Consider the following 15,957-nt stretch of genomic DNA (forward strand, 5'->3'; position numbering starts at 1 on the left):
ATATGAAGTAAAAGCGCTATTGTTCACTTGCTGCCTAATATATTCCACCTCTTGATAGGTGCCATTGTCTCGAGATAATCATTTATGTCAGTGGGGTTATTGTTCTGGTTGATTGGTGTATAAATGTTAATGAGCGCTACATCCTCCTTGGTCACGGGTCATGGCACTACCACTTTTAATATGAAAATAATTTGAAAACTACTTTCAAACTTGGGTACTAGAAGCAAGAACTATTATCATTTACTTTATGATGGCCTTGGCCTATAGGATGCCGTATGAAATAAGGAGGGGGTTAAATATAACATATGACCAAGCGGTAAAAGCAAGTAAATCTAATGGACCACATGAACTGACGGAGTGACAGGCTGGTATAAAAAGCGAGGGCCCCGTCTGTAACAGGCCACAATCTAAGAGGAGGGTTAAAGAGACAGAAGTTGACAGGAAGTTCTCAGGCTATTAAACAGGATGTCCAAGCTTATAAAAATTACAAAAAATAACCTGGATGTGTTTACCTGTGCACCAGATGTAATTCTTTCTCACTATCTCAATGCAGCTCAGTTGTTCGGTTGTTTTTATGTTGGTAGGGCTTTCTGTAGGTGCAATTACAAGTGTAAAGGCTGGCAGCTCCCATGATTCCTCTCCTCTCAAATCTTGCATTTATTTACAGCTGCCTGCATGCTCTAACAGTACAAAGTTTCACCCTTAACAGGCCCATTTTAGACCTTAATGAACAACCAATTGTTTTCATCGTCGCATTCCTAGAACCATAACTTTTTTAATGTTTTCATTCATCTAGTTATATGAGGACTTTTTTTTTTTTTTTTTTTTTTTTTTTTTCAGGACGAGCTGTAATTTTTATTTTTTTTATGGCATCATTTTCGGGTATATAGAAAATATAACATTGATGTCACAAGACATAACATATTTTTATTTTTCCATCAATGAAGCTCATGATTGCTGTAGTCTGAATTTATCCCATTTTTGGGAAAACAGTTTTGATCACTTTTATTCCATTTTTTTTTTCTTTTACTAAAGGCAAGATTAATATAATCTGCAATTCTGGCTTCTTTTTTCCCTTTTTTTTTTACGGTGACCATAGCAACTCATCGGAACACCGCAATCACATTACAAGGGTCTGATGGGTGACAGAGGAATCCCCCCCCAATCCTCTGCCAGCCTTTTACATGTTGTAGTCGCACTGAGGTTTATTTAGTATCCGATGTTAGAGCATGTGCCGGACTGTCATCGAACACCCGAGTACCTGCTTCCCCCCCCTCCCCCTCGGTATGGGAGACCCACGCCTAGCTTCTACTGCAGCGCCGGCAAGAGACGGTGCTGTAGAATAATGCCCCTTCACGGCCATTGTCAGAAGGCGTATGGGCAAATATTAAGGGGTTAAATGTGCTACATTTTTTACATGGCTCATTGTGAACACAAAGGTGGCATATTTGTGATTTTACTATGTACTAAGAGGGGGAAAGGTGGGATTTTTACTATTTCTTTTAAACATTTGTAAAACTATTTTTGCCCCACTACAGTACTAATTTTTGTTGTTTCTATAATATTGTATCGTATTACTCTGGCTGAGCCTCATAGACCACCCTGCATGGCAGACAGTATAGAGGCAATCTTCAAGCCTTTGTGTGCAGTAGCAACCCATCAGGACCCTGTAATGATATTGCAAGGATATGATGAATGGCAGAGAAAGCTCCCTCCCCCTAGTAAAACGAAGACACAAAAAAGTCCTTAACAACAAACAAAACCCACAAAAAAAGTCAAGAAATTTGTGTATTTTTTTAACAAGCTTAAAGTGTGTGTGTGGCCTTAACCCAATGAGACCTTGTTATGGATATTTCCAAGTTCATCACCTTCCTTTCATTTTCTTTACACCTTTGCAGGGTGCAGCAAATACAATTACTTGGACGTGATATGAAGGGTCCCGCTCACGACAAGCTATGGAATCAACTTGAGGCTGAAATTCACCTACATAGACACAAAACCGTTATCAGAGCCTGCAGAGGACGAAATGACTTAAAGCGACCCTTGCCTGCTCCCCCTGGGCATGTAAGTTCCTAACAGTAGTCATTACTTTAAGGTGTTGACAGGATTATTCAGCACTTGTACTTCTTTATCTCTGCTAGTTGCATAGAGATGAATGGAGCAGTAGTGCGAAAGCACATGGGTTGACATGGCATCCGTATTTTGTGACTGGTGTAATCTCAGTGTGGCAACCGCTTTAAGCATTCAATGTATACAATGGATGTATTTTATTTATATACTAGCTGATATACCCGGCCTCACCCAAGCTAACTTGATACAGATGTGTACGTGGTGCTGGCACAGAAAATTTTATGAAGTCAAGGTTACTTTAAGAGTAACTAAGGAATAAAATATATATACATATAGAGGAGCGTTAGATACTCCTCAGGCTGCATACACGGATGTCCCTCTGCAGAATGTGCTGCCCCTCCCATTCTCCTCATTTAGGATATAAAGAATGCTCATGCCAACATTCACGCTTGTACGACACTGGGAAGTTACATTACATAGGGATGCAAATAATTTTGCACTTAGCATGGAATAATTGAGTTGCCACACCTTTAATTTTCCTATTTAGGACCAAAAGAATGCTCCTGCCAAATTTCATGTTTGTACGACACCTGAAATCTAATAAATTAGATTCGGTACATTACATAGGGGTGCCAATACTTTTGCAATCGGCATTGAATTTTCTATCTTAACATTGTCTGGGCAACCTAAATCTCCTGACATGTGCCACCTAAAGGACCAGACACGTTTTAGGGATTTTACCCATGTGGTGGTTTAACCTATATATATGCGGTCAAACCACCGCATGGGTAAAATGTAAATATATATAATTTTTTTTTTGACTGCGCTCCCCCCTACCCGTGTATTATCTTTCACTGACTCTTTTTCAGTCTTATTGGGGGTCAAAAGCCTTCCAAAAAAAAAAAGAAAAAAGATTTTAACATTTATAGTTGTATTTTTTTTAAATTAGTATATTTACCCTAAAATGAAGTATGGGAATGGGTTCCTCATTTTGTCTCAGACGCTTTGATATATAATATGTATGGTTTTAAATTACAGAGCGCATACGACTACGATTTTTGTTGGCGTCGACTTTTGGGTTATTTTGTTTCTTGTGTATACATTTTTATTTTATTTTATAATTCTGTTTTTCTTATTCATGTAATTGTTTTTTACCATCTATGTCCCCCATGACATCATATAAGACCTCTGGGGGACATTTACATGTGTTTTTTTTAATTTGACACTTTCCCACTGTAGCTGGGGCATCCATTGGAGTCCCAGTTACAGGAAAAAACATCCCCTGTAGTGACATTAGTCACTGACAGAGCTGATTAGGGTCTGCTGCGACCCTATGGTTCTGCTGTAGCAGGGAATCCCAGCTGTCATTGAGCGCTGTGTACTAGGGAAAGGAGAAGTCAGAAAGGGTTAAACTTTTCCTGCCTTCTCCTTGAGGGTTCTCAGCTGTGACTAACAGCTGACAATCCAACATCCTTCTGATTGATTGCAGAAGCAGGAGCTTTAATTCCCCCCCCCCCCCCCCCCCCTCCTCTGTATTTTTACAATTCGCTGGGTTTAACCCCTTAACGACCGCCCCATCGGGAAACTACGTCCTCAGAAAGTGGGCCTTAATCCTAGAGGACGTAGTTTTATGCATCCTCTTTGGATCAATGCCCACTGGCCTGAGGACGTGACAGCTCCATGCTGTCGGTGCCCGCAGGTAGCCGACAGCATGGAGCTGTCATCCCAGGATGCGGGCAGTCCCCCACGGCATTGCGATCGGCGCTATAAAATGAATAGCGCCGATCGCAAAAAAGTAAATAAAACAGTGTAAAAAAGTAGTAATTCAGCTGCTATGATGGATCGGATCCATCACGGCAGCTGAAAATACTCACACGGCTTGTCGGCGGTGTTCCCCGGAGATCTGGTCCTCCCGGACCCGCCGGCGGCCTTCTGCGCATGCGCGCCAGACGATGACGTCACGCGCATGCGCAGAAGCCCGGGTGTCCCCGGCAAATTTAAAATCTCCTGGCTCCCGGCTCCTGAAGGTAGCCGGGAACCAGGAGGTGTTACCGGGGACCACTGTGAGCGGTCTCCGGGCCCGCGATCGCCGCTATCCATTGGATAGCGGCGATCGCGAAAAAGTTGAAAAAGTAAAACAAAAGTAAAGTTTCACCTCCCCTCATGGATCGGATCCATGAGGGGAGGTGAAGATACTCACCGCCAGTCCTCTGCGATGTCCCGATGTCCCGGGACCCGAAATCGCCGTCTGCGCATGCGCGCCCGATGATTGACATCAGGTGCGTGCACAGAGGGGCTCGAGCCCCGGGAAATTCAAAATTGCTCTGCTCCTGGCTGCCAGGTGTAGCCAAGAGCAGAGGGATGTCATCAGGGACATGATCACTGTCATCCAATGGATAACAGTGATCATGTAAAGTAAAAAAAAAAAGTGCAAAAAGTTAAAAAAAAGTTTTAAAAAGTTAAAAAAACTTTGGGGTGCAAGTCTTCATTCATGTGTGTGCTGTACCAAAAAAGCAGTTTTTAAAACGACAGAATTGCCAAAAAAACGAAAATCACAATTTTTTTCCTTTTGCTTTGCTTCAATTCATTCAAAAACTGTGGGAACAAAATGGTCAGTACACCCCTAGATAAATTTGTTAAGGGGTCTAGTTTTCAAAATGGGGTCACTTGTGGGGGTTCTCTTTGATTTTAGCTGCTCAAGAGCTCTACAAATGTGCTATGGGGCCTAAAACGCCTTCAAGGAAAATCTATGTTCTGAAAGCCACCGACTACTCCTTTCGTTTTGGGCCCCATTGTGCATCCAGACATGAGATTAGGGCCACAATGGGTATGTCTCTGAACACGGGAGAAACAGGGGTATCCATTTTGGGGTGAAAGGCTACATTCATGCGTGTGCTGTACAAAAAAAGCTGTTTTTAAAATGACAGAATTGCCAAAAAAACGAAAATCAAACTTTTTTCCTTTTGCTTGGCTTGAATTCATTCAAAAACTGTGGGGTAAAAATGGTCAGTACACCCCTAGATAAATTCGTTATGGGGTCTAGTTTTCAAAATGGGGTCACTTGTGGGGGTTCTCTTTGGTTTTGGCCACTCAAGAGCTCTACAAAAGTGCTATGGGGCCTAAAACGCCTTCAAGCAAAATTTATGTTCTGAAAGACACCGACTACTCCTTTCATTTTGGCTCCCGTTATGCATCCAGACATGAGATTAGGGCCACAATGGGTATGTCTCTGAACACGGGAGAAACGGGGGTATCTATTTTGGTGTGTAAATCCTCATTTTTATGGGCTCTATAGGAAAAAAAATATGTCTTTAAAATCACATATTTGCAAAAATATGAAATTTTATTTTTTCTCCCCTAAATTGAACTAATTCCTGAAAAAAACTGGTGGGGTCAAAATACTCATGACCCCCCTCAGTGAATACACTAAGGAGTGTAGTTTTTAAAATGGGGTCATTTGTGGGTGTATCTATTATTCTGACACTTATGAGCCTTTGCCAACTTGCCTTGGTGCAGGAAAACAAAGTGCTCCTCAAAATGCTGAAAAGTAATGTTAAATTTGTACGTCCTCTAAATGGTTAAAAAAACCAAAAGTTTTTCAAGTGTGCATTCAGAATAAAGTAAACAGATGGAAATACATATCTTATTAAAAATTTGTACAGTATGTTTGGACATATTTGAGATTACGGTTGAAAATGTGAAAAAATGACAATTTTTTCAAAATTTTTCCAATATTGGTACTTTTAATAAATATACACAAATTATATCGGTCTCTTTTTACAATCTAAATGAAGTACAACATGTGGCGAAAAAACAATGTCAGAATCACTGGGATATGTAAAGCCTTTACGGAGTTATGCCATGTTGAACGACGCATGTCAGATTTCCAAAATTTGGCTCCGTCACTAAGGCGCAAACAGGCTTCGTCACTAAGGGGTTAAAGTCCATGACAAAGCAACATAAACGGCGCTTGGTCCTAAATGGGTTAAAGGGATTTTCTGAGTCCACGGTTAAAAAAAATAGAACTGGCGCTGCCCCTGAATAATAAGATGGTGTATATATTTGTCCACCCCCGGCCTCTGAACTTTCTTTCTCCCCATCAGCACTCTATTTACAAGCTGCAGTCAGCCTGTTGACAGGAAAAGCCCTTTTAATAGGTGTGTGTGCATAGGGAATCCTAGTGACGCCCATTATACACTGAGTAATACACATATTGGCTGGGTGGAACCTTTCTATTTGGGCTTTCTGCTTTTTTTTTTTTTCCTTTTCAGAATTAAAAATAATACAATTTTCTGTAGTTTTTTCTTATGACTCTTTGCTTTTGTGTGAAATTATAAATGTGGCCTTTTGAACCAGCAGGATCCTGACTGCCTAAAGAAAAGTCAGGGAGTTGGTCCAATCAGAAAAGTTATTTTGGTTAAAGAAGACCATGAAGGACTTGGCATATCAATCACGGTGAGTAAAAACTTGTCTACAGCTATTGGAGCCAGTATAGCCTTTGTTGTCAGTTCAGAGCATTATACCCGCACTTGGGCCAGGATGTGTGCCCATATTATTCTTCTTGCTTTGTACATGGATGAGATCCGTGTAATCTTCCCGAGGATGTAAGGAAATGACTCTGCATGTATTCCCACCAATGCTGTGCTCACATTTGAGTATCTGAATGACACACGGTGCTACAAAAAATGCACTTTTATGGTAAAGAACACCAGAGAACATTCTATGAAAACTTGTTCTTCACCTCTGCAGATACCTGAGAATATAACATGCAGCAGTCATGATTTCACTGGGATTCCAACTGAATAAAAAAGTTCAGCTTTTTCATACTTCTTAAAACTACTACTATAATTTCACATCGTTCTAATATACTACTCAATGTGACCGGCAGAAATGGCCGTTTAGTTTACTTTATATATGGGTCATTATTTCTATGGAACCTTGTTCTCCCAGAAGAGAGCAGCATGTTGTTGCATGTCTTGGTCTATGAGAGATTGGTGATCATATCATACTCCTGTTCTGGGTATATACAGCATTTGGGTAGGCTCTGTTCACAAGTGTGTCCTTCTGGCATACAGCTTGTCTTCACAGTACATGCCTAGATCTGTCTAATAGCCCATTTACAAGGAATGACTGTCAGCTAAACCAGTGTTTCATCTCCAGTCCTCATGGACCCCCAACAGGTCATGTTTTCAGGATTTCCTCAGTGTTGCACAGGTGATGTAATTATTGTCGGTGCCTAGGACATTGTCACAGGTGTTCTTACTAGAGGATATCCTGAAAACATGACCTCCCCTGACAACTGGAGTTGGGAAACCCTGAGTTAAACGATCTGCATGAGCGAGTGACATCACCACTAGTTGTTAGCGATTGTGCAGAGCATTTACACAAGCAGATCACTTCTCTTTATAATGGAGATCCCTATAATACATCAATGTATATTTCCCCCGACAACCCCTGTTCACTTTCTAATGCAGTGAGGGCCAATGAAGAGTCAACCTACACCTATTCCATCCAGTGCTGGACGTATCTCACTGTAGATTCTACTGAAATAGATTTACGCACATACTTAATAAACTCTGCAGTTCATTCAGTGCTTTCAGTGCTGACACCAGGGGAACGGCAGGGAAGGTAAGTATAAAAGTTCCATCCCTTGACTCTGCAGGTCACCTACTGTTTGAGTCCATAAGCTGGATTTATAGGGCTCAAAGTAGCTGGCAGATTTCCGATATGGTTTTTTTTTTCTAAAAAAACAAACCACTAAAATGTTTGTAAATTGTTCTAACTTTTTGTTTCTGAAGGGAGGAAAGGAGCATGGCGTTCCTATTTTAATATCAGAAATTCATCCAGCTCAACCTGCTGATCGCTGCGGAGGTCTCCATGTTGGTGATGCCATTTTGGCAGTTAATGGCATAAATTTAAGGGATGCCAAACACAAAGAAGCAGTCACCATTCTTTCTCAACAGGTAATGTGTTTTCTATCTTGGCTGTGTTTGGTTGATGGGGTAGTGGATATTTTTTCAATGCATTTGGCTTTTGTGAGTTGCAAAATGCACATGCGGCAGCTATGCACCTTCTGTGTAGGCTGGACTGGCACCCAATGGATGGCAGTTGGTTTGCTTATAAGACTGCATGCTACCTTTTCTATTAAAATGCCCTGTCTTACTCTTGTGTAGTCCTATTTAAAATACTAAAGGCCCATTTACATGCAAAGATAATCTTTCAAACAACTGAAAGATGTAGCAATCTATTTGCATAAAGTGTTAATGCCCATTAACACTTTAACATCTAGATTTGCATGTAAAAAGACCTACAATAGCTGTTTGCAAAGCCTAGTGTGTGTTAAAACACACGCCCAGCTATGCAAACAGCTGTCAGCAGATACCATTGTTCTCACCCTACTAATGTAAACATGCCGCGGGGAGAACAGCCTGCAATGTTTTGAAAAATGAGCGAAATACATTCAAATGGAACGTATCTGCTCAGTCTTTCAGCGGCTGAACGATGGATTTTAAGTGAGCTAAAATCCATTGTTCAGACAAAACGTGCACAATGCCTGCGTTTACATGTAACGATTATTGCTCATTTTCAGCCGTTTGGATGAATTTTGGGCAATTAATCGTGGTGTGTAAAGGGGCTTTAACTGTCTTATTCAGGCCTAAACAAACCTGTCTGATTTTAAGAGCCAACAATGAGGTCTACCCAACCCGCAATTAAATCTTTAGTAAATGCCCTGCAACTGCGGGTGTACATGCTGGGCTTTATACATCACTTTGGGCTCTGCCTTTTCTCCCCCCAGTAGTCAAAATAATGGTAATCACAGCGGTGTAAAGACTGCGTACCCACTCTCTCTTGTCCACCTCCTATTCACTAGAGCAGTGTTCCCCAACTTCAGTCCTCATGGACCCCAACAGGTCATGTTTTCAGGATTTCCTCAGTGTTACACAGGTGATGTAATTATTGTCAGTGCCTCAGACATTGCCGCAGGTGTACTTACTATAGGATATCCTGAAAACATGACCTGTTGGCGGTCCCTGAGGACTGGAGTTGGGGACCCCTGCACTAGAGCATATCCTCCACTTTCTCCATAGTAGTCACAGCCCTGTCAGACTCTTCATATTAATATCTGACTTTAACACCAGAGGAAATGCACACAAAAATATTTTAATATATATTTTGACACTTTTTAGGTATACCTAATAAGGTTGCATTTACACAGGCGATTTTTATCTTGTGAGTTGTGTGTGTTGAGACACATAAAACTCACACAGAGAGAAGCCATTATTTGCAATGGGCCTATTTACCCCTACAATTTTTCTCACACCAATGAATTGCAGCATGTCTCATCTTTCTGTAATTATACAGAAAACCTTCCTATTATTTACCACGTAGATACGATTTTCATGCTAGTGCGATTTGCACTAGCTCGTGTGAATGCACCCTAAATATTACAGAATATTATCATGCAGGCTGAATGGGCTGCAAAAACGGTTCACTTTTACTTATTTTTTCCCCCACTGTGCTGGTAGTTTACACTTGCATGAGCCGCACTGCTTTAAATCACCATTCTGCTTCTTTTTTGTCTTCCAGAGAGGAGAAATCGAGTTTGAAGTAGTTTATGTCGCTCCAGAGATAGATTCAGATGATGAGAATGTAGAGTATGAGGATGAGACTGGACATCGCTATCGCTTGTATCTTGATGAGTTGGAGGAAGGTGGAACTTGCCCTAGGGCAGCCAGTAAAGATGGAGGTGGTGATGCTAAACCATTACAAGGCAAGTCTGATTGCCCAGGGGGGTACACTCAAGGAATAAATGAATGAGTTTATCTTACGGTTATTTCTCATTTCTCTTCTAGTATTTGACCAAAAGCATCACATTGAAGTACATGAAAATGGAGACCTGGAGTCGACAAGTGAATCTCTTGTGGGGGACACGGCTTCCAAGTTGGCGTACTCTTCCGAATCCCTGTCATAGGAGCAGCCTCCTATGTAGAGGAAGAGACCAATACTCGCTCTAGTGGATGAGACGCTATAGTCTTGAGGGAGGCTGAATATCTCTGCCTCCAATGCGGTTTCCTCAGGGTTTGTCTGAGCAATTCTACATGTGCAAAAAAACGTATCATTTATCCACTAGCAGTCATAGCCGTTGACATTGCATGTTTCTTTCTTTTATTTTCTACTTCCTTTTTGTAAGCACCAAAGCATGTCTTTCAATTGTAACCTGAAAAGACCATTTTTGTAATTGCTTTACATGTTTGTCATTGGTGAAACTGGACTGATCTAAAATGGATAGAGAAAGTGGAAGAAGGGCATCATTTTATCCTAAATGTTGGTTTGAGTAGACATCCAAGTGCCAAGCTAGGCCAGCACAATCATACAAGGGCGAGCTTGTTCTTTGTCATGCAGTAAACAATATCCTGCCTTCTGCAGTCATGTTTTGTATTTAAATATTTTCTAATAAGATTATTAACCCGTCCGTTTATGTATTTTTTATTTATCCAGTTTATAGGTGAACTAGGACTATACAGGGTACTCATTACCTTGTTCCCTCTGAGAACCATGCTCCTCTTGTAGGTGAGAAGGGTTAGCTGCAGTGTTTGGATTTCTCATCTTCACTTGCCAAATATTATAAATTGACTATTTTAGCTTGGAACAAATAGGATTAAGATTTATGCAGTAAACCAGAACATACACAAGTCCAGAATCATGCATCATACATGGATTTCATGTAGATTCAGGGGAGATGGGAGTAAGACCAATCCTAGTCCCCCCACCCTCACCTTTTACCCTCTTTGGAATCCATTCCCCAAAAAACTGGGCCTAAAACGCATTGTGTGAACTTGGTCCAACACTGAAGCAGTGGAGATAAACAGGGATTCATCAGCTATTCCTGTATGAAACCGTTCTCTCCAGCCCTCCCCATGTTGTCCCTATTTTTTCCAGCTGCACGTAAGGCACTACGAGAGAGCCTTGGGAAGTGTATATAGTAGTTCAATTGCTATTTATAAAAGTTAGGTGCTCCTGTTTGTGACCTGATCTTTTTGGTGTCACTTATTCTAGGTTATGTATATGTTTAAGGCTTTTTATACTGTATATTTTTTTAGGTTCCCAGTTTTTGATTGCTATTATCTTGACATATCTGTGTATCTCCATTCACAGCCAATACAGTACTCATATGACCATATACTGAATTTATCAATATAGTCATTATCATTTTCTTCCAGACACATTTGCTTTAATAAATAACAGCAGTAGTAGGAAAGTTCCCAGGGTGTATGTCCTCTTATCCTGGCAGCGGTGGACATACATGTGCATTGTATACAACTTGTTCTGCACGCCAAAGTGGTGCAAGTGGATGTCATCCTGATACATATCCATGTCATGGCAGTATGTTTTGTACTGTCTTCTCTTTTGGGACTTCAGTGATTATAGGTTCCACCAAATGAAATAAATGCACTAAATCTATGTTGTGTGTTTTTTTTTGTTTTTTTTTTAAATAATTCCTCTCCTCTTATAGAAATACATAATTTTGGCTCTGCTCACACTGCAATATATACAGACTAGGTCATATTCAATTTTTTTATTTTTCTGTAGTGAACTGCTTTTTCATACTGTCAGTTGTGGTTAATGGAGGCCATTATTTATTGCATATGATGTTACTTGCGCATTACTCGCATAAGGCAGGAAAGGGGGGGGGGGGGGGGTATTCCCATCTCAAGTGATAGCATATCGTTAGGATATCCCATTATTTTATCTTTTGGGGTAGTTCAACCTGTGGAACTCCCACCAATTTTGTGAATAAAGGGGGATACAATCCTAGTTTAATGCTGAACCCACTTCCAAATTTTTCCTGCACAGTGGTGCTCCCAGCTGTGCAGGTGACTGCAGTAGGACTCTTTTCACTTGAGGGGGGCCCTACTGCAGGTCTCTGCACATCAGGTGAACCAGAGTACCTCGGGGGTGGGGACACAGTGCTGGTGTAGTGATACTGTCCCTTTATTCTTAGGATTGGTGGCATAGCCTAGTGATATGCCGTCATTTTATAAAATGGGAATTCCCTTTTAAAGGGGTTGTTCCATCTCGGGACTTCCTGGTTGAGATGAGAAACCTGCAGATAGTTTCCATAACTCCCATTAAAGTGAATGGGGGTTATGGAAACAGTGCTATAGTATTCCATTACATGGGAGTTATGCAAACACTCTTAGCTCACTTTCCCAGATATACTATTCGTACAGGCTTTGGACCGAGACATTGAAGCGTTATCCGTTAATCAGAAATGTCACTACTTGCCTTTTAGTAGCTTGAAGTGGGATGCCATCCTGTATATTGCTGCATGGAGAAGTTTATAAGGTTATACAGAGGCTATTCTGTATTGAAGCGTAGACCCATCATGTAACATATTGGAGACACACACCCTTTTTTATCAAGAGTGGGTTAGAACACCACAATCAGTAATAAGTGATAGTAACCTGTATAAATACCTTGCTCCAAATCTTGTTTCGGAATGTCTTTCCACCCCCATGATGTATATTTAAGCAAACATGCTGTAAATTTACAGCACACTCAAGAGCTGAGCCTGTGCTGTCGGCAGCGAAGCTGGCAGCAATAAGGAAGCACAGAGGAGAACTCTGATCCTGGTTGTTTAACCCCTTAGATGCTGTGGTCAATGCTGACCATGGTATATAAGTGGTTAACAGAGGGCGGGAACTCACTCTGTCATGTTATTTGCTTCCTGCAAAGCAATCGTGAAGAGCAAATGGGTTGTCATGGTCTCCAGGCCTGTCAGTGTGTTATTTTAAGCATTGATAGTATCGCATGTTCAAGATTTTTAAAATAGTGTATAACTGCATCGCTAACAATCTATACAATTAAAATATCAAGGGGTGAGGGAGCAAAATGTTTTTTTCCCTATCGTCTCCACGACCGTACCAGCTGAGATTATCTTCCCCTGATAGGACAGGAAGCATAGCTCAATTGATCTCCCGCATCAAAAAAAAAAGACAATTACAGTGCATCTGCAGCCCAAATCCGCAGCGGATCTGATTTTCCCTGTGGACATGAGGCCTAAGTCCAAACCTAAGAAATGTGTTTCCTGCAGGAGACGTTTACCGCAGGAATGCACAAAGATATTATGTAAGATCTGTATTGCCAACTTGGTAAAAGATGAGTTGGCGGGCTTTATGGATGATATAAAAATGCTGGTGAGGGATGAGGTCTGTTCGGCAATAGCAACCCATAGTTCGGCTCCTCCCTCTACTCCCAAGACCCAGGAAATTAGGAGACCCCAGAGTGAGGACTTAGAATTAGACTCAGAGGAACGTACTAGATTCTCTGAAGAAGATTTAGAAGCGATTGTATAGAAATGGAGCAGCACCACAGGTTTTCGCTGTTGTTTTTATTTAATCCATAAAAATGGGGCAGCAACGTTTCAACTCCTACGGAGTCTTTTTCAAGCTGACCACCACTACAAAACATCATAGACTTTATAGAAAACATACACCAATCACATGCAACCCACACCCAGCACATAATTAAAATGACAGAGGCTCACCTGTAACAAGGAACAATCATAGAATCCCTGTGCCAAGCATGATGTAGGGAGCAGCTGCGGCATACGCTATAGTCCAATAATGCAAACCCATTGCGCTTGCGCGGGATTACTGAGTCTATCGTGGTAATACACACACTGCAACGTACTTTGTGGCTCAATGTCGGACAGTGGTTATTGAAAAATCCCTCCTTCTAGACACAGGTTATCTACTTCTTTACGGGAAAACCCTATTATCCAGTAGGAAGCAAACTACTAATAAAGTGTTTTCTGAAATTCTCTTCTTGGTGTGAGGCTAGACATGTGGAGACTACTTCCCCAGGTGTAAGTGTAATATTGGATTTTCTACAGGATGAGCTAGAGTTAGGACTTGCGCCCAGCACACTTAGGGTTCAGGTTTCATCACGGAGTGTGTTCCTTGACACCAAGCTAGCAGATGTTAGCTGGGTCGCGAGGTTTTTGAGAGCAGCTGAGCGTCTAAGGCCCAGAGTCCTTAGGTTTGTTCCTCCTTGGGACCTGAATCTGGTTCTCTCTGTTCTAGCTGGTCCTCCGTTCGAACCGATAGTCAACATTCCTATCAGGTTGCTAACTTGGAACACGCATTTTCGGTAGCCATCACGACAGCCTGGAGAGTTTGGGAGTTACAGGCGCTATCAATTCGGTTTCTGTTTTTCAGAGACACGGGGAAAAAATAGTGTTCACATTAGAGTCCCTCATTCTTTCCCAAACTAGTGTCTCTTTTTCACGAATATCAGGAAATAATTATTCTCTCGTTTTGTAATAGACCCGGAAACAATAAGGAACAGGAGTAGCATTGCCTTGACATTGGAAGGGCAGCGTTGAAGTATATTTCCTCTCCAAATCAATGGAGGAGGAAAAAAAGTTTATATTTGCAGTTTAAGGGAAATAATAGGGGCAAAAAAGCAGCAAAGAGTTCAATAGGTAGATGGATCCGGTCGGCCATCTCTGAGGCCTATAAAATACGAGATGGACCAGTCCCAAAAGATCTTAAGGCGCCTTCCATGAGATCAATGTCAGCTTTGTGGGCAGAACATGCCTCCGCTTCCCTGGAACAAATATGCAGGGCTGCAGTGTGGTGGAAAAAAAACCCCACATACATTTGTTAAACATTATAGGTTGGATGTTCGGGCAAATGAGGACTAAGCTTTTGGCTGCAAGGTCCTTTCTGTGGTAGTCCGGCTGAAAATGTTTATTTTATTTGGTACTAGCTTACCCGTCGCGCGTTGCTGCGAAGACAGACAGACAGACATTCGTTTTATATATCTAGATAACAACCAATCACAGCGCAGTTTTTTTATGTTACCTCAGTGGTATAATATATAACAATCAATTGCAGCGCAGCTTACATGTTACCTCAGCTTTATAATATATAACACCCAATCACAGCGCAGCTTTCACGTTACCTCAGCAGTATAAAATATAACAACCAATCACAGTGCAGCTTTCATGTTACCTCAGCAGTAAGAGAAATAACAAACAATCACAGCACAGCTTTCATGTTGCCTCAGCAGTATAAGAAATAGCAACCAATCACAGCACAGCTTTCATTTTACCTCAGCATTCTCAATATGCAGCAATTGTCTTGCGAAACGTTCGGCGGATGCATCATTTTGTAGTTGAACACTCATCCCGCTGCTCGTAATGCCTTTTGTTTTTGTGCTTGAGATGGAAATCAAATGTTCTTTGTCTGGGGGGGCATAACTGTCGACGATGGATAGTTGTACTATGCCAGTAATCTTCCCAATGTTTCATGGTGATTGGATGAATGGTGTAGTAATGCATAAAGGACAGACAGACATGCATACATTCATTTTTATATATATAGATGACATCAGGAAGTGAGAGAGTTAGATTCCATATGTAAAATTTGCAGCGCAACTTTTATTCTGCCTCAGCAATATAAAAAATAGCAACCAATCACAGCGCAGCATTCATTGTACCTCAGCGGTATAATATATAGCAACCAATCGCAGCACAGCTTTTATTTTACCTTAGCATTCTCAATATGCAGCAATTGTCTTGCGAAACGTTCGGCGGATGCATCATTTTGTAGTTGAACACTCATCCCGTTGCTCGTAATGCCTTTTGTTTTTGTGCTTGAGATGGAAATCAAATGTTCTTTGTCTGGGGGGGGCATAACTGTCGACGATGGATAGTTGTACTATGCCAGTAATCTTCCCAATGTTTCATGGTGATTGGATGAATGGTGTAGTAATGCATAAAGGACAGACAGACAGACATGCATACATTCATTTTTATATATATAGATGACATCAGGAAGTGAGAGAGTTAGATTCCATACGTAAAATTTGCAGCGCAAC

The 15,957-nt window shown here is 41.3% G+C and overlaps 1 protein-coding gene across 4 annotated transcripts in view; it reads left to right on the top strand.

Moving 5' to 3' along the window:
• The window catches only part of GOPC (golgi associated PDZ and coiled-coil motif containing), a 28,715-nt gene extending 17,183 nt beyond the window's left edge, over nucleotides 1–11,532 (top strand). For 2 of the 4 annotated variants that reach the window (XM_066605926.1, XM_066605939.1), the window contains 5 exons: nucleotides 1,899–2,064; nucleotides 6,427–6,525; nucleotides 7,869–8,033; nucleotides 9,658–9,841; nucleotides 9,924–11,532. In XM_066605926.1, coding sequence (XP_066462023.1) covers nucleotides 1,899–2,064; nucleotides 6,427–6,525; nucleotides 7,869–8,033; nucleotides 9,658–9,841; nucleotides 9,924–10,042 — 733 coding nt within the window. In that variant the 3' untranslated portion in view covers nucleotides 10,043–11,532. The remainder of the gene's footprint in view (nucleotides 1–1,898; nucleotides 2,065–6,426; nucleotides 6,526–7,868; nucleotides 8,034–9,657; nucleotides 9,842–9,923) is intronic. The other 2 variants (XM_066605932.1, XM_066605946.1) reach the window with 1 other exon arrangement.
• The last annotated feature ends 4,425 nt before the right edge of the window (nucleotides 11,533–15,957 follow it).

Source organism: Eleutherodactylus coqui, chromosome 1, assembly GCF_035609145.1.
Source record: "Eleutherodactylus coqui strain aEleCoq1 chromosome 1, aEleCoq1.hap1, whole genome shotgun sequence".
NCBI lineage: Eukaryota > Metazoa > Chordata > Amphibia > Anura > Eleutherodactylidae > Eleutherodactylus > Eleutherodactylus coqui.